Genomic DNA, 19856 nt, shown 5'->3' with positions numbered 1-19856 from the left:
TGTAATGACTCATCCTATTTTATTTTATTTTTAATAATAGAGAGTCGAAGTCCACAGAAAAAAAAATTAAATAGAAATTAGACGAGGGTTAGCAATTTCCAACACATAAGTCATGAGCCTACGCATTTCTCTTTTTACCCTTCCGTTAATTAAGTAGTGGACGTTGTAAAATGAAAAATGTTGAGCGAAAATAGCCTACGTGAAAATTCAAGTTTTTTTTACCAGTTCTCAACTTAAGTAGCGGAATTAGTTCTATACATTAGTAGCGGACATTGTAAAATGAGAAATTTTGAGCGAAACACCCTACATAAAAAATCAAGGTTTTACCAGTTCTCTACTTAAGTAGCGGAATTAGTTCTTTACTTAAGTAACGAACGTTATAAAAATGTGAAATTTGAGAAGAGAAAAAAACACCCCCTAACATATTTTATAACGCTCGTTACTTAAGTAGCAGGTTTTTGGTGAAAAAAACACCCTCCTACCATGAAATTTTCAATATTTTAAATGTATAATCCGTTACTTAAATAGCGGACAAAAATATTTTGGTAATTTTGTAAAGCGCGCTCAAGAATAAGTAGAGTAGTAAAAGTAAATCACATTTTCTTATTAGTCATTAGGCCATTTTTCTTTTAAGTGTAGTTCTTCATCCACTATCGGGTTTATGAGCCCTCTTTTTCAATGTTTTGGATTGGGCTTCATCTTCTTAGTAGTCACTAGGCCATTTTTCTTGAAAATTTCTGTTCCGACCCTGACATTTCTTTTATACCCCCCTAACTGATATTTTTGCCCTCTTACAAGGTATTTCTATATTTACGAACTAATTTTTTCCACCGTTTAAAAATTTCGGTTAATAGAAACCGAAGTTTTGTGTTCCTCCAAACTTCGATTGAGAGTGATTAATATACAGCTTGTGGAGGTAGTTGAAATGGGTTCCGTTACAGATACGATTCCATGAAGAAGAAGAAGAAAAAAAAAGGATCGATGGTTGAAGGTTGACGGTTGAAGTTGCGCCTCCGTCAACGAAAAAGAATGCAAAATTTGCACTTTATTCGTCAATGGGGCGTAGATTTTCGAAAATTCAAAGTCTACGAAGTGGTTTGCTGAAATTTTCACTGAAACCAATGAGAAACAAAAAAATAATGAGGATGAAATTGCAGAACAGAGCTTTTCTAACACTGATCTTATGTTTGTGATTTTGATTTTTTTTTTGGGCAAAATGTATTTTTTTTAACACTGATCTTATTTCGGTTTTCACGTACAATTTTTTTTCATCGTTTAAAAATTTCGGTTAGTAGAAATCGAAATTTTGTGTTCCAATTTTTTTGAATTTACAAGGGCAAAGTGAGATTTTAGGGGGTATAAAAGAAACGTGGGGTCGGAAGAGAAATTTTCATTTTTCTTTGTTGACTTGGCCCGTGTCCATTGTGCATGTTGGGTCTGTTGCATGTTGCAAGTGTCTGGCCTACATTCAAAGATTTACTTTTGTCACCCTTCTGGTTATAAAGGTAGAGTGTTTTTGGGGCGTTCGCTACCTAAATAGCGGACGATGTTATTGTGGTTAATTCATAGGGAGCATGAAAAATAAGTAGAGTAACAAAAATAAATCTCATACATTCATTCCATTGCTCAATTAAGTAGAGTCTTCTTATGGTGGGAAGTAAGTGATATACTCATGATATATGTTTGGCTATTTTAGTTTTTTTTTTAAACAGCTATTTTAGGTTTTAGATTGAATGAAATTTCTCTTAAAAAAAAAACAGAAGTCCTCTTATTTGAAAATAAATACAAACAATATTCACGTAGTAGAGATTTTCATGACAAGATATTTCTCTTCTTCACTATCTAAGGTGCAACATTCGATTGCTTCGTCTAATAGCCATAAATGCGCTAGGTCAAGCTAAATGCAAATGGATCATTTAGCAGAAAGATTCTACTTATGTTTTTAAGTCAATAATAGAATCTTTTACTAGTAAAAGGAAGGTTGAGTTGCTCATAAGCAAGCATTGTGATGATGTGGCACCTCTAAGAAAACTTCAATTATTTGATAAAAAAAAAAAAACTCCACTTATAAATATTTAATTTAATTAACATGGAGAACAACGCAAGAAATAGGAGGCCATATATTAAAAATAAACGTCTCATTTGCACACTTGTCGCACAAATTTATAGGCCGCGATCATGGTTAATTAATATTAACCTTTGAATCATTTATCCATAAGGAAAATATCACTCATAAATTTTATGTTTAACACACTCAAATCAATCAATCAAATTAATTTTTTTACCAAGTACTAACACTTTATTTAACTATGTTTTTCTTAGCATGTTACTCCCTCCGTCTCAAAATGAGTGAGCCATTTTGACTATATACACTATTCACATATCTTACTTAAGATATTTTTTTACTAATAAATAAAAACAAATATTAGCATATAAGATGTTGTTGGATTCATCTCGATTAGTATTTTCAAAATATCATATTTTTATAATTTTTACTATTATACAATTAAAAATATAAATCGTCAAAGTTATGTATTAGCATGCGTGACGCAGTCAACTAGCTCACTCATTGTAGGACGGAGTGAGTAGTTCTCAAAAAAATTTGACATATTTAACATATTTCAGAAGAGTTAAGAAATCCACGATATAGAGGGTAACCAAAAAAATCCACGATATAGAGGCGTAAGCCGTAAAGTAGCTAGGTACGTAGAGTTAAATATTGGATAAATGTGAAGTGCGAACGTTAAAGTAGCTGGATAGAGTTAGATATATTAGTTCAGTTTCTTAGTTTTCTGTTAACTTGTTAATAGAAACAAATTTCTATTCTATTTTATGTCTAATTAAATGTGATTGTAATACATCAGTTTACCATATCAATAAATATATCAGATAATACTTTCACTTTGTTGCCAACTTGCCATATTCGTTATAGGGACAAATTTCCATGATGTATGTATGTTTTTTGTAGTAATGATTGTATGAACGAACCCACACGTCCATAGGATAAAGAAAACATAGCAGCCACCACTTCTCAAAAGTTTTTCATTTTTGTCATGTTGTTTTCTTAGCTGCATCAAGTTGTGCTCTCTGAAGTCAACCAAAACTTAGGAAAAGGGAATTGTGGAGAGCTGAGAAAAAATTACCAAAACCGAATTATTAAGTGCATGATTATATTCACAATGAATTTGAAGAATTACGGTGAGATGTGAGTCGACATGATTTTGCAAAAGTTACACTTTAGAGTTTTAACAAAATTACAGAACTGCTGTGATTTTGACACATCCAAATGCAGTTATGAGGATAAAAGAACGAATATGTTTTTTTTTTTTTTTTTATCGAAACAAATATTCATTCATTCAAATTGATAGATACATCAGATATAAACACAAATTCAATATCGCTAAAAACAAAAAGGATGAATCTGTGAACAAACTCACAACATCCAAGTTAATAGCATAAAACGTCATACTCAACCCTACAAATAATGTGACAAAATAAAAGTAATCGAAATACTCATGTCTTCGGATCTTCATCGTTAATGACCTTGTCATTGATTGAATCATTCAAAGTTGTTCGGTCAATCTGAACCAAACAAATACCGCAAAAGCAGGAAAGCAAACGAACACCGCACGAAGACGGGAAATCAATCAAACACCGCATGAAAACGGGACACACTGAAGTGAAGAAATCACAAAATAAAACAAGAAAACTCTATTAATCTATATGAAAATCACTTATTTAAATTAAACGAATGAAAAAGAAAATGCACAGGAGTGATTCCGAGTCAAAGAATGACCCAAAACCACCCCTTTTTGAAACAAATAGAAGAAGACTCTTGAGTGGAAAATTAGGGCCGGCTGTATGAAAGAACGAATATGTTGAATTAGACGTTTGAATAATGCTAGGAACACACTTTTTAACAAACACACTCCAACACACTCTCTTTTATTGGTTGAAATTCACATGGGTCCCATAAAAAAATGTGGACCCATATAATTTTTATGGGACCCATATAAATTTTAACCAATAAAAGAGAGTGTGTTAGAGTGTGTTTGTTAAAGAGTGTGTTGCTAGCACTCCTCTTAGACGTTTTAACTCCAAAAATATCTCAATTCATCTATGATAACATTGATTATGCACAGAGCAAATTAAATGGCACAACAATGAAAGTGACAATATATGCACACTTTGCAAGAGCATCCTCTTTTTGCAAGCCAGTCTTGAAATTCTTCTTCCAAATTCATGTTCTATTCCTTAGGAAAGTTTAGCTTCAGAGTATCTCCCCAATTTTTTTAGATAAATTCTGAAAGTATAAACCATCAATTTAGTCTTCGAATGATCAATTTCTTTCCAATTTGTAGTCCATAAATTATAAAGAAATACCGTACACTAACTAGTCCCTAAATTTTTTTTTTTTTTGGTCAGGTAGCCTAGTGGCTTGAAATTCCACCTTTAAAGATGGATAAGTGGAGTGTCCAGGGTTCGAACCCTGGCTCCTGCATATAAAATGCTGATGTCCCAACCAATTGAGCTAAGCTCATGGGGACGTCCCTAAATTATTATTATTAATCCATCAACATAATAATTATTCTCATCAAACATTGGATTAAAACAAAATATGATACATTTATCATTTCTGTCTCTTATGCTGGCTATTAAATGGACCCTTATATTCTCAAAGCTGAATTGGAACCCAAAACCTTTGATTAAGAAGTTGAAAATATCTTTACCATCTCATCCATGTACTTTTGAATTTAAAGATTAGTTTGTTAATTGATCGTGTCTGATCAGAAGTGTGCGACCGCACCGGCGTTGATGACGGTGAAGCCCCTGTTGAAGCGGAGGGGGGCTGTGTACCTGCAGGCACTCCGACGCTCAAGTCAGTTTGTGTATGTGAAGGTTTTCTTGCTAAGAATATACGTACCTTGGAAGTGAAATGAGTTCACGTATATATAGTCTCCCAGCGCAGGGCCAAGGCCCTTGATGGCATTTATGACCATCAAGTGGCTGCCGGAAAACGGCTAAGGAGCCTTGATGAGCAGTTAATGCTCATCATTCCGGTGGTCTGACGTTACAGAAGCCATAGAGAAGTAGCCGTTGGTATCCCGAGCGTTTAGGGTATGTCCGGCGATTAGGGGTCATCTTGACTACACCAGCTCGTTGACTTGTGTTCCGAGCTTCTAAGCTCGGCCCAGAACATTAATTAATGATATCTTTGATATACTATGATTATTAAATCGTGTGTGTGTATCATAATATGATCAGTAAGTATTGTTTGTGTTTAGAAAAACGGCTAAGTTAAACGCTAATTATTATCGTGAAGAATTCCTATATCCACTCATTTACTATACACTATGTTTAGATTCATTTTAGCATAAGAGTGTCTTTTTTGCATGTACTTTTCTCTCAGACAACCACCACAAATGACATGTACTAGTGTACTACCATCATCGAAGATCTTTCAACATCAACTTCCCCTAGGTTGATTTGTGTTCTAGGCCACAAAAGAAAAGTAATACACCAATTATTTTGTATAAATGAGACAAGTCTTTTATCATGCATAAATTTATTTTCGTCGCACTTTGAATTAGTAAGTGTCGCCATTATATCAAATGGTAAAACAATTGTCTCACTTGTACATATTAGACCGACTTTAATATAAGTATTCGAAAGATATATATTATTATAATAACTTAAGATACATTATTTTTCTAACTTATTCAATCATTGCTTCGATGAATTAATGCTGACCATATTCAACATATATCTTGCTCATATATACATTATTGTTCTAAGTTAATCATTCATTTGACGACCCCAGACGCAGGCTATTGCATCTAAATGCCAAATACCGACATCACTCAACCTCCTTTGTGAATTCCACTCAGTCTGTATGGTTACATTCTAATACACATCTAAAGGTACCTTTTGTATTATAAAAATAATTTCTCAAATCTAGATAGAAATTGTCCAAAATTCATATCATTGTAAATTTGTAGTCTATATTTTACTATATATTAATCCATCATATTAGATCTTTTGTATTAAAATAATCGCTTATATTGAGGGTTAAGAGTATAAAAGACCCAAAAAATTACAAACTTTGCCTTGTCCTATATTCACCTATCCCAGACAATGAAACTGAAATTTATGTACCAAACAGTATCTACATTGAATTCTATTTCAACTTTTATGTTAAAAACAGAGTTTTCAAAATTCATGATCTAAATGTCAAAGTTTTTTATGATGGGTTTGCTACCAATATCTATGATATATACTGTGATTATGCTGTTTATGTGTATGTAAATATTGTTGCTATATGAATATTCTAATAATATTTTTTGTATTGACTATTATGCATAACTGTTTGGTATCTTATAAGTTGTTGAATTTTTTGTACATCAATTATTCAGTATTAGCATGCATGATATGTTATAAGATAACTTAGTTTTTGGTTTGATACAATATTGTCTAGTCTAACTTTATTCAATCAATTCTTTGATGGCCTTATTGAATATCTTGCTTATACTATAGCTCTTGTACTTCATAATTTTAGTAGTTGAATGATTTGGCATGTGCAAGATATCATTTCATGATTATAGTTAGCATTTTGAGTAGATGGTATTCATAAACTATGATATCTTCAAATTATACAAGTAAAATTTTGGTTTCATGATCTGGATTGTCATGGGTCTATAATTAACCTCAGCCCTGAAGCATCTTACAGGTCTCATGCTTCGTGCATCGTAATACTGAGCTTATAGAGAACTCGGTGTCTTTGGGCTTCCCTTACTCCAACAAAGTCATTTTCCTATGCTCGGGTCATTTGCCTTTAGGGCTCGATCAGCCTCAAAGTTGCAGGATCCGAACTAAACCCGAGTACAATATTAGGTCGTGATGGTACAGAGTGTAACCTAGTCAAAGAGCCGTAATAGCAAGCAAGAATTACGCTGAATAAGATAAGTTATTCATCAGACAAAATTCTTAAACACTTAGGCCTTGAACTCGATTCATTGCCGACAAAGGTCCCTTATGTTCCATCACGAACATAATCCATGTAAACTAAGTTTCAAGAAAGGGAGATATTCAACTCACCTAAACTTTAATTCATATCAAAAGAGAGTAAAATTAACGCGTCAAAGATATAATCTATTTCGTGAAAATTAGTAATGAATTGACAAAGATATAGTCAACGGACTTCTAACAATTACAACCAACACAACATTGAACTCAAACACAAAAACCTATTAGTTTATTATAACTACATACATTTTTTCCCTCTACAAAACCAATATGACAAATCAAATTTCAGTGACTATAATAATACGACAATGTAGATGGTATTTTTTCAAGTACTTGTAACACTTCTTTCATTTGTGGCCTTTTTTGAGGAACATTAGTCACACAACTATACCCTAACTTAAAATAAGCCAACAAAGCCTCTTCTTTACCTTCCATGTCAGCACGGATTGCCACATCAACCATCCTCAAAGCCCGATTCTTATCCTCAACGATAACCGCGGGCCCTTGGCCCAAATCATCCAAAACCACAATCTTCCCCGTTAAAAGCTCAAGAAACATGACCCCAAAAGAATACACATCCCACTTTGGATGTGGTTTTAAATTCCTAAGCGATTCAGGAGCATGATAAGGAGATACACCACCTATATAACTTGGACTTGGGCTTGGGCTAGGCCCAAATGAAATATCTTGAAAACTATCACGTGAGGTTGTTGATCTCTTGCTACCAAATATACGGGCCGACCCACCAGCCTTATTATAACTTGTGTCACCCGTTACTATTCTCTCAAGCCCAAAGTCTCCAATTTTGGGCTCCATGTCATTACCCAATAGAATATTTGTGGGCTTCAAATTTCCATGCACGTGCTTCTTCTCGTGGAGATAAGTAAGCCCACGTGCCACCCCTTTTGCTATCTTGAGCCGTATTTCCCACGGTATATGGCTAGGTGAAGACCCCACTTTCCCTGACAATTAGCACACACAAATTTACTTTTCATCAAAACACTAAAATTCAAAACAATAGTCGGTGAATGAAAAACAAAACAATAAGCTACACACAAAGATGAAAAGAAAAGAACAATTCTATTGTGCTATACTCCATTATTATGAATAAACACAAAATAATTATACTAGAACATGAGTGTTTATGTTGTTATCTCACATAAATGAAATGGTCCATTTTTTTAATTTTTTGTATTATTGTATAGTGTTAGGTCCATTTTATGATATAAGAACAAGAAACAATAGGCATGTAAATGTTTCCAATTATAGTCACGCGTATCGTTATCAGAAAGCCATGGGACGACCCTTAGCATTTAAGTTTCAACATGGTTGACTATCATTCATTAAAGTAAAGGTTCAGTTACACCTACTTCACCATCAACGTCATGACTCATAACAATATCATCATATACTATAGCCCAAGCTCATTTTAGTGAAAACACTATGCAATATGCTAACATGCACAAAATATACGAGACAGTTGGATCAACAAAAGCCGATATATCTCGTCCAAATTGAATCAAATACTTTTTTTAAATCTTAATTGTCTTTTATATTTACTATAGGGAGAGTAAAAAACTAAATTATTTACTGAAGTTGAAGAAATTTGACTTACTGTAACGAACATTGGCAAGGCAACCATTAGGAACAAAGTCATAGATAATGAGTTTCTCATCATGACCCCAATAAAACCCACGAACCCGAACCAAATTTGGATGAACCAGTTTCGCTATAACCCGAACCTGATTCTCAAAATCCTTGAACCGTTCAACACCACTTTCACCAATTCTCCGAACCGCCAAAGAAGTTCCATCTTCAAGAACAGCTTTATACATTATACTTGAACCAGTAGCACCTAAAATATAAGCAGAAGCTTTCAAAAGCGTTTCAACTTCAAGTTCTCTTTCACCATCAACAGTAACAAGAGTACCCGAACTGGAACCGGAACCCGAACCCGACCCGGTTTTGTTTTCTCCTTGCTTTTGATTTTCAACACCTTCCGCATTTCGCGGTGCTGCTTCCACGTCACTGTCAGATGAACTCGGTGTCTCCGAGGATTCTTCATCTTCTGTTCTTTTTCTTAAACACGACCATCTCGTGAAACCTTTTGTTTCTAATGTTGAAGAAGAACTTTCACTTCTTGTAGTATTAGTTTCGTTTTTTGTTGCTTTTTCTTCATCTTTTTTTCTCTTTAACTTGTAAACGTAAACAAAAACCATAGCTAAGATTCCAATTCCAACGAAATCTCCAATCACGATTCCAATAATCGTTCCTTTTCTCAAACCACTCTGTTTTTTCGACTCTGCTGGTTGTGATAGAGGAGAATCGGTGAAACTCTTCGGCATTGCGGCGATTGCAGGAGGAGAAGAATCTTTAGGTTCAGAAGATGGAGAAGAAGGAATAGAACATGGATTTTTCATTGGTTCTCCACATAGATCACTGTTACCAGAGAAAAAATTTGTTTCTTGGTTCAACAAAACAGGGGAATCCGGTATTTCTCCGGTGAGATTATTAAACGAGAGATCAATGGTGGCGTGAATTGGAATTTTCTCGGCGAACTCCGGTGGAATTTCACCGGAAAATCTGTTGTAAGAAACATTCAAGTAACGAATATTGTCACCACCAAAATCTGGACTTAAAGTTCCATTCAACAAATTTGAAGACAGATCCAAAATCTGTAAAGTTCGTAAATCTTTAGGAAGAAAACCGGTGAGGTAATTGTTTTTAAACAAAGCAACGGTTAAGTTTTGCATGTTTGAGAGATTGTTGGGTAGTTTTCCGGTGAGAGCATTGTCGGAAAAGTTAAGAAATTGAAGATTTTTAAGGTCTGTTAAAGACTCTGGAACTTCCCCTGTTATTAAATTGTTTGAAAAATTAAGAAAACGAAGGTTGGAATTTGGTTGAAAAAAAGAAGAAGGAAGAGACCCATTAATGGAATTGTTAGAAAGATCAAGAATTTGAAGATGTTCAATGGAACCAAGATCAGAGGGAATAGAACATGTAAGCTGAGAATTTGGTAGTGATAAAGCAGTAACACGAAATGGTGTATCATTTTTTGTGTTTGTTGTTGTTACAACGTTGGAACATGAAACCCCGTTCCATGAACATGGTGTTTGGTCGGTGTAGTTCCAATTTGAAAGGATTGATAAAGGGTCGTTGAGAACAGCGTATTTGAAAGAGAGTAACAAAACGCCGTCGTTAGAGAGGGAAAAAGATTGGTTAAGGGTTAGTGTTAAGAGTGTGAGAAGAAGAGAAAGGGTTGTGGTGGTGAAGTTGTTCATGGTTATTTTAGGTTTAGAGAGTGAGAATTTACAACATTGTTTGTTTGAAGAAAGAACGGAGAGAGAAAGGAGAGGGAAAGAGGTAACGGGGATTTAATGCGAAAGGACAGAGGTCCATGTGGATGGAATGATATTTGTTGATGTATATATTATGAAAATAATAATAATAAAAACTATAGTATAGTAAATAAATAAATAAATAAATAAATAAATAAATAAGTAATATGTGGCTCAAGTGATAGATACTTGAGTTTTTTAATCGTTTAGTTTTGAATTCGATTCTCGGTCAGTATCAAGCCTGGTTTTGGGTCAGGGCCTCCAAAATATTTTGGGTGTCAATTTTTTTTTCCCATTCCCATTAGTCAAAACAGTGGTTAAGTATTTGTGTGAAGACCTTATTACACAACACAATATTTGGTTCAGTGGCGGCGTTTATAAATTCAAGGAGGCTACATCACAGGGTTGTGCCCCGAGCCTCTAAAAAGTCGAAGTCTGCCCCGGCAAGTATGTATAGAAAAATATTTGTTGAGAGATGTTAATCACATGAATCTCAGTTACCTTGAAAGATTAGTCTTTATAATTACATGCAGATGATACTTTTATACTTTTATTATACCAAAACAAATACTCCCTCCGTCCAATTTTATAAGATCTTTTTTGACTAAATGCATTGTTCATATGTCTTGTTTTTACCGTATTTTTCTAAAAATATATAAATGTAAATATTATCATATAAGATCTTGTTTGATTTGTTTCGATGTATATTTTTAAAATATCAAATTTCTATAATTTTTACTAATAGAGAATTAAATATATTCATAATCAAAAGTATGTATTGACATATGTGTATTAGTCAAATAGTTCTTATATTTTGAGACGAACGAGCGGTAAATAAATAAATTCAAAGGTTGTACTAGTATGTAGAAGAAGGACATTTAACAGCTCACCAAAACTCAAACCTCTTCGTATACAAATATGCCTCACTCTCTCTCTCTTTGTACCTACAATGCTGCTAAAATTTATGGTTGAGCTCTAAATAGTTTCACTGCTCTCTCATTACTCACTACCTTACCCTCTTAATTAAGTTGTTGCATCCTGTATTTGAGTACTCAATATTAAATATGAAGTCTCTGCATGAATGGAAATACTACTACTATAAATGAAGGAAATTATATTGAATGACTAATGTTCTGTGTGAATGTGCAGTGTCAATGTTGACCGTTGAGAAGTTTTCATATTGTAGGAGTATTTTATTTTATTTTATATTTTTTTTAAACCTAGCCATTTGTATTTAACCTTTTAAATTATTTTTTACTTTTTTTTTTAATAAAAATAGATTATAAAATATTTGACCTCTTAATTTTATTTTATAATCAACTTTTCTATATATTTTTTTAGACCTACTATTATTTTATTTTTCTTGAAGTCCTCAATAAATAAAGGTTCAACTATATAGTGCATCTTGCATATGCTGAAAGCTGCCCTTGTATGTTAGGGAATTACTAACTAAATTTCAAGGAAATGAATTCTCTCAAGTGTAATTTACGTTTGAGAATTTTCGTTTTAGTCCCTGAAGTTTGTTTTCACACTTTTTAGTCCTTGAAGTTTCATCAGTCAATGTTTTTAGTCTCTACTTTTCGTTCAACGTTGTGCCTAACAAAAGATGAATTAAATATAATTTTTTTTGTTTTTTGCACATAAATAATTCATCTTATGTTAAAAAATTCTAAATTTTTATCGGAGATGTTCTTATAATATTATAAACATGAATACAAAAATTAATTCAAAAATGTGAAAGTATAAACGAGTTGAATGAAAAGTAGAGACTAAAAATATTGACTGATAAAAATTCAAAAACTAAAAAGTGTAGAAACAAACTTCAAGAACTAAAACAAAAATTCTTAAAAACTATAGGGATCAAAAACATATTTAACCCTTAATATTTTGGTGAATTTGTGGTGAATAAATCATTGATGTTGTTCAATATCCTAATAATAGTAGTAATCATCTGTTTCTAGATTAACGTAACATAATACAGTAGTATTTATTTTAGTAGTATTTTTGACCCATCTTGATCTACATATAATAGTACTAGTATGGCATCTTTTTCTACTACACTACTTGACACACAGGTGGAGTTGTAGATTTGCTAACTCTTTAGTTATTGACTTCACGAGTTCTTCAATCATAACCCTGTCAATATAATTATGTCTTGGACTTTATTTCTTTTTTATTTACGTTACTCTCAAAAGCCTGTTACGTATACATAAAATATTAGTAGATACTTTATTGTACAGTATTTATTTAAATAAATGGACGATGTACTAAGTTGTTATAGACAATTGTCATGAGTCATGTCCTGGCTGTGTCATTTGTTTTCTTCTACTAAAATTCCCTCTAATTGGATCAAAATTAATAAAATTCTACCACAAATCTATCTACTCCTTCACTAATTGGATACACTTAATTTTCACCTTTTACGGATTCGAAAGAATGGAGAATTAGGAAAATGTTGAAATTCAAACCACCACCACCAATCCAAAGGAAAATGATTTTAGGAATAGTAGAAAAGAAATGAGCACAATACTATTTTATTTCATTTTATAAGAATAAGTGACCAATATTAGCTCGAATTCGGGAAAAAAATCCGATATAATAATATTAAAATTATCGGTTGAACTAAATTTTATGAACAATATTAATATTATACTCCCTCTAATTTTATTTATAAGCAAAAATTTATTAACAAAAAATGATACTTTTGAATTGAATTCTCCACATGTGTTTAAGTCTTAATCATCGGTGCTTTCATTAAAAACTGGGTCAGATATGGCTACCTACATGTAGATCCGATTAAAGTGTTTCATCAAATACCGATAGATGAGTGAAACCAGAGAAAATAAAAGAGCTATCATCAGGTCAATGTTGATAGAGTGAAAGTAGTTGTAGACGTCCACTCTTAAAAAGTGGCTATATTAAGCATTCCACTTTTTTTTTCACCGCCTGTATTAGGCCTACTGGACCGCCAAATATGGTTCGGATTTAAGTTCTGACATCAAGTGGTTTCAGGATCCTCTCGATCGCAATTGTCAAGTGGTTCCCTACCAATCCAAAGGAAAATGATTTTAGGAATAGTAGAAAAGAAATGAGCACAATACTATTTTATTTCATAAGAATAAGTGACCAATATTAGCTCGAATTCGGGAAAAAAACATCCGATATAATAATATTAAAATTATTAGTTGAACTAAGTTTTATAGACAATATTAATATTATATTGCCTCTAATTTTATTTATAAGCAAAAATCTATTAACAAAAAATGGTACTTTTGAATTGAACTCTCAGCGTGTGTTTAAGTCTTAATCATTGGTGTTTTCGTTAAAAATTGGGTCACATAGATGGCTACCTACATGTAGACCGGATTAAAGTGTTTCATCAAATACTGATAGATGAGTGAAACTACAAAAAATGAAAGAGCTATCGCCAGGTCAATGTTGTTAGAGTGAAGATCGTTGTAGACGTTCACTCTTAAAAACATGGCTATATTAAGTGTTCCACTTTCTTTTTACCGACTGTATTCGGCCTACTGAGCCGTCTAATCTGGTTTGTATGTCAGTTCTGACATCAATTGAATCTGGAATCCTCTTGATCGCAATTGCGGAGGATTGAACCGCGGTCCTCCATACCAAGTCTAACACCAATCACTACTATACTAACTAACGATTGACCACATTTAAACCATAAAAGTCTCACCTATTAAACTAGTATTTTGGAGCAAACTCTTCACATATACTTAAATCCTAACAATTGCCAAATGGACTTAAATTCTAATATATACTACCGTCGTCCCAAAATATAAGTATTTGTATACAAAAACACAAGAATTAAAAAAAAAAGTAAAAATATATTTTTTCTTTCTAAAATTACTCTTCAATTATTAAGAAATATATAATTGATTTTTTAATTCTCTTCATTTGATTAGAAATATTTTGTTGAAAATTTAATTAATTCTCTGTAAACTTTAAAAATCATCTTATAAAATGGAACCACAAAATTTTAGAAATAAATATTATATATTGGACCATGGTTGTAGTTGAAGATACAATTATCTTTTTCTTTGTACTACTAATATTTTCTTGATTGGAAAAGATACACTAGCAGTACCATCATTATTGAATAGGGTCCCAAAAATTGAACACCGATATCCCTTCGTAACGTCATTATTGGATTAATTAGGGTAAAAAGTAGTAGGAAATACTCCTAAATCTTATTCTTATCTAAATTAAATGTACACCATTTCCAAATTAATTGGCGTACACCAATAATAAGATGAAATTCATGTGTGAACAAACAAATTAATGACCAACTCATATATTGAATTTCATTGCCGCGAGACGGTATTGGTCCCATCACTCTGCATGCTAAGGGAGACAATAAATTCGTACTAGTAACATCTTGTTTTTCCTTCTGGTTAACGATAAACTATAACAGTGATGAAGATTGCTTAAAACAATTATTCTATGATTCTGTGCATAAAAATAATTTGTGTCCTTACATTGACGGTGGACAAAACCCAACCGGACCCTTATTTCTGTCTGGTTCTACTTTTTTGAAAACATAATAAAAATACAGTGGATTTGCCATGTTAAATTATTGGCTCATGCAAAATGCAATTTCTACCTTAAATTTCTTACAAAAAAAACCCTTGAATTTAGTGGTGAATGTTATTTTTTTAAAAAAATTCATGAACCAAATGATTATATTTTCGTAACCAACAAAAAAAAAATTATATTTTCGGCTGGCAAGTGTTAATAAAATTGAACATATAGAAACATAGAGAAAGACCCTTGAACTTAGGGTTTCAATAGAATGAACAAAACTTGAAGAGTAAAGGTTACAATAGAGTATAAATATTAGATACTAGAAAAAGACTAAACTACCCTTACCAATATAATAAAAACATAAATAATTAATATCTAACATCTCCCCTCAAACTCACGATGCATTAACAGGCAGCATCGAGAGTTTGTCAATCAATAAACGAAAACGTTTAGTGGAAAGCGTTTTCGTAAACATGTCAGCAATCTGCAAGGAGGAGGAGACAAACGGTAGAGTAATCGTTCTCAGCTGAAGATGATGACGAGTGAAATGACAATCAATCTCAATATGCTTTGTGCGTTCATGAAATATCGAGTTGTGGGCAATTTGGATGGCACTCTTATTATCACAATACATGGGAGTTGGTTCAGAAAGAGGAATACCCATATCAGAAAGTAACCAACGCAACCAAACTATTTCAGTAGTAGTGGATGCCATAACACGATACTCAGCTTCTGTAGAGGAGCGAGAGACAATATCTTGTTTCTTACTCTTCCAAGAAATAAGAGAGTCTCCAAGAAAAATACAAAAACCAGTGGTAGACTTACGATCAGTTGGGTCACCAGCCCAATCAGCGTCAGAATAAGCACGTAACTCCAATGCAGAGGATGAGGGAAATAGAATGCTCTGAAACTGTGTCCCTCGAAGATAGCGAAGAATGCGAAGAACGGCGGCCCAATGAACTGTAGTGGGAGAGACAACAAACTGACTAACAACATGAACAGCATAAGCAATATCAGGTCTGGTAATTGTAAGGTACACCAGACTGCCAACCAAAGTACGATACAAAGTGGGATTTGGTAAAGGAACACCATCAGAGGGAGCATATTTCACATTCAACTCAAGAGGACTATCTACTGTTCTTGTATCCGAAAGATGAGCTTGTTCAATAATGTTTGCAATGTACTTGGATTGAGAGAGAAGGTAGCCTCTAGGAGAGTAGGCAACTTCAAGACCCAAGAAGTAACGAAGAGAACCTAAGTCTTTCATTTCAAACTGTTTGGCTAACTGTAATTTCAAATCAACAATCCCATCAACATCATCACCTGTAATAACCATATCATCAACATATAATGAGAGTAAAATACGACCATGAGAAGTGGTTCTAACAAATAAAGCCGAATCATAATCACTAGAGCGGAAGCCAAGAGATGTAATCACAGTGCTAAACTTCCCCCTGAATATGAGAAACACCTGGTGGAGGTACCATATAAACTTCCTCGTGAAGATCACCATTAAGAAATGCATTTTTAACATCCATTTGAGAAATATGCCACTGACGAACAGATGCAACTGCAATAAGAGTACGAATAGTTGTCATCTTGGCTACTGGAGCAAATGTTTCTTCATAATCCATACCATATTGTTGAGAAAATCCCTTAGCAACAAGGCGTGCTTTGTAGCGCTCAACTGACCCATCAGACTTAGTTTTGATTTTGTATATCCAACGAGACCCAATAGCACGTTTTCCAAGAGGAAGAGGTACTAATTCCCAAGTATCTGTCTTGTGCAAAGCAGAAAGTTCTTCTGTCATAGCCTGCTGCCAGAGTGGATCAAGTATAGCCTCTTCATAAGAAGATGGCTCAGACAAACTGTGGATAGAGGTTAGAAAAGAAGCAAAAGAAGCAGAGTAAGTGGAATAGACAAAATCAGGTAACTGAGTAGACTTACGGTCACGAGAGGGATAACGAGGAGGAGGCGGCGGATCAACAGTCGTAGGAGGTTGTTGGGTAGCCGTGGGGACAAGGGGGATATCAATATCTGGAGTAGCAATAGTACCATCCCTGCAACTCTCAAAATTACAATCACTAGAAACATTATTATCAAGACCAAAAGGATCAATCTTAGTCAATTCAGACCTACTAGAATCATGTGAATCAGAGGACAGAGAAAAAAATGGTATGTGCTCAAGAAACACAACATGACGAGATACTTACAATTTTTTACTTGAGGGGTCATAACAACGACAACCCTTCTGACCAGCCCCATAACCAAGAAAAACACATATTGTAGAACGAGGAGACAATTTATCATGTTCCACGTGTGGACGAAGAACAAAACAAGTAGATACAAATACCTTGAAAGAAGAATAATCAGGACTAGAACCATACAATTTTTCAAATGGAGACAAACCTGATGTGACCGATGATGGAATTCTATTAATAGCATGAACGGAAGTTAAAATTGCTTCGCCCCAAAACTCTTTTGGAACAGAAGCAGACAACAAAAGGGAACGAGCAGTCTCCACAATATGACGATGTTTTCTTTCAGCAACACCGTTTTGTTGAGGAGTATCAGTACATGAAGTCTGGTGAATAGTACCATCAAAAGCAAGTAACTCGGAGAATTTATTAGAAGTATATTCACCACCTAAATCACAACGAAAGCACTTTATAACAGAATTGTGTTGAGTCTTAACCATAGCACGAAACATATGATAAATTTCAAAAAACTCAGAACGATTTTTCATAAGATAAACCCAACAATAACGAGTACAATCATGAATAAAAGAAACATAATATCTAGATCCACCTTTGGTAAGAACCGGCGATGGACCCCATACATCAGAGTGAATTAAGTCAAAAGGTGCTTTGGATATAGAAACACTTTTATTAAACGGCAAAGCAGAAAATTTGGCAAGTTTGCAACCACAACAATCAGAAATATCACTAATTTGCAACTTTCCTAAAGCTCCAGTAGAGGCTAAGTATTTTAGTCTAGATGCAGAAACATGACCAAGACGAGAATGCCACAAATAAAATTTAGAAGATGATAAATTCAAACGAAAAGATGATAAATCAATAATGGAAGTAGAAGTCGAGGCTGCGGTATCTGGAACTTTCAGCTCATCCAAAACATAAAGTCCCCCATGTCTACGACCAGTCCCAATCAACCTCCCAGATTGTGTATCCTGCACATAACAATGAGTGGAAGAAAACATAACCGAATAACCAGAATCACACAATTGACTAACAGAAACAAGACTCAATGTGAGATTAGGAATATAATAAACATCAGAAAGAAACAAATTAGATGTGGATACCAACCCAATTCCTGCTACTGGCATAGGAGTGCCATCAGCAGTCATAACTGACATGGATGATTTAGAATTTAAAGATAAAAAAGACTTATGATCATATGACATATGATGTGATGCTCCAGAATCAAGGATCCATATAGAAGAAGAGATACCTGGCAAATTAGACGGGGTTAAACCTTTAATAGACGAGACAGATGTAGCATGTGGCTGAGTAGCAAGAAACTTTTGGAACTGCGTAGCAAGATCAAATACTCGTGAAGTAGTCTCATATGGATATACACCATCAATACCAGAACTAATAGGGAGAGGAGCAACCAAAGAATGAGTCATAGCCATATCAAATACTCAGATGAATCAACCAACAATAAATCAAACACTAAAAAATTTAACCAAATACCCACAAAGCTAAATCCACAACGTCAAATCCAATGAATCATATATACCACCAGTCTCATAAGGGTAGTCTTTTTTTTTTTTTTTAAACTAAACTGTTTCCGACTATTCTTTGATGAACTGTTTATATCAGTACACAACTTCAGAGATCAAAAACGACAACCACATGACGAGTAACAAAAACCATAACTGAGAACCACAAAGAACATTTCAATCAAAGTCATACAATTAAGGCATAACAACACATAATTCAGAACAAGATCATTCAATTTAAATAACTAAAATACTAAATCAACTAACTCCTCCAGTTTCCACCGTCAGAACCACCACCAGTAAAACTTCAAGTGTCCCAAAACTCTTTTGATTCATTAACAAACATGAAATTATGCAAATACAATGATTCAATACCAATCAAGTACCAAACTTTGAATTGTTGATCAACGAGAAACCCAACAATTTGTTGACGTTGGCGTAAATTCAATTTCCCAATTTTATGTTTTTTCAATTTGCAAAAGCAGCGGCGGAAGCAATACATCAACTTTGCTATTTATTTTCTTTCTTTTATTACTAATCAACCAAGCTCTTTGATACCATGTTAATAAAATTGAACATATAGAAACATAGAGAAAGACCCTTGAACTTAGGGTTTCAATAGAATGAACAAAACTTGAAGAGTAAAGGTTACAATAGAGTATAAATATTAGATACTAGAAAAAGACTAAACTACCCTTACCAATATAATAAAAACATAAATAATTAATATCTAACAGCAAGAACATTACATTTAATATGTAGGACCAAAGTTTTTTTAAGAAGCTAAATTAACTCATTCAAATTGCCACCAGATTATATCAAGAGGAGCACTCCCAAATCTCAAGTCAATACCACCAAACTATGTAGGACCGAGATTAAAACTCTAATACTTTCATTTATTCATATTAAAAAATATTAATTTTTAACTACCAGACTATTTCCCGTAAAAAGAAAAACTACTAGACTATTTAACTAGAAAAATTGGATAGTACTATGTAGTAATAAATCACAAAAATTATATTCTTGGGGAGTTCTGTTTTTTTTTTTTTGGTGTACTGGGGAGTTCTGTTTTAGACTTGAGGAACTGCTGCATTCATATTTTAGATCACACATGGAATCGCATTACCATATACTAGCATATATTTTAACTATAAACTTGGCTCCTGCAATTTAAATATTTGGTAACAACTTTACCGACTTTTTGTTT

The 19856-nt window shown here is 33.5% G+C and overlaps 1 protein-coding gene across 1 annotated transcript; it reads right to left on the bottom strand.

Moving 5' to 3' along the window:
* Window positions 1-7130: 7130 nt before the first annotated feature.
* LOC123919801 (probable LRR receptor-like serine/threonine-protein kinase At4g37250) lies at window positions 7131-10429 on the bottom strand. Its single transcript, XM_045971804.1, has 2 exons — window positions 8639-10429; window positions 7131-7985 (listed from the first exon to the last, which is right to left on the bottom strand). The coding sequence occupies exons 1-2, from the start codon at window positions 10302-10304 to the stop codon at window positions 7309-7311; spliced, it is 2343 nt and encodes a 780-aa protein (XP_045827760.1). The 5' UTR covers window positions 10305-10429; the 3' UTR covers window positions 7131-7308.
* Window positions 10430-19856: the final 9427 nt, after the last annotated feature.

The sequence above is a fragment of the Trifolium pratense genome, linkage group LG4 (assembly GCF_020283565.1).
Source record: "Trifolium pratense cultivar HEN17-A07 linkage group LG4, ARS_RC_1.1, whole genome shotgun sequence".
NCBI classification, from domain to species: domain Eukaryota; kingdom Viridiplantae; phylum Streptophyta; class Magnoliopsida; order Fabales; family Fabaceae; genus Trifolium; species Trifolium pratense.
This window is presented reverse-complemented; position numbering and strand designations above follow the sequence as displayed.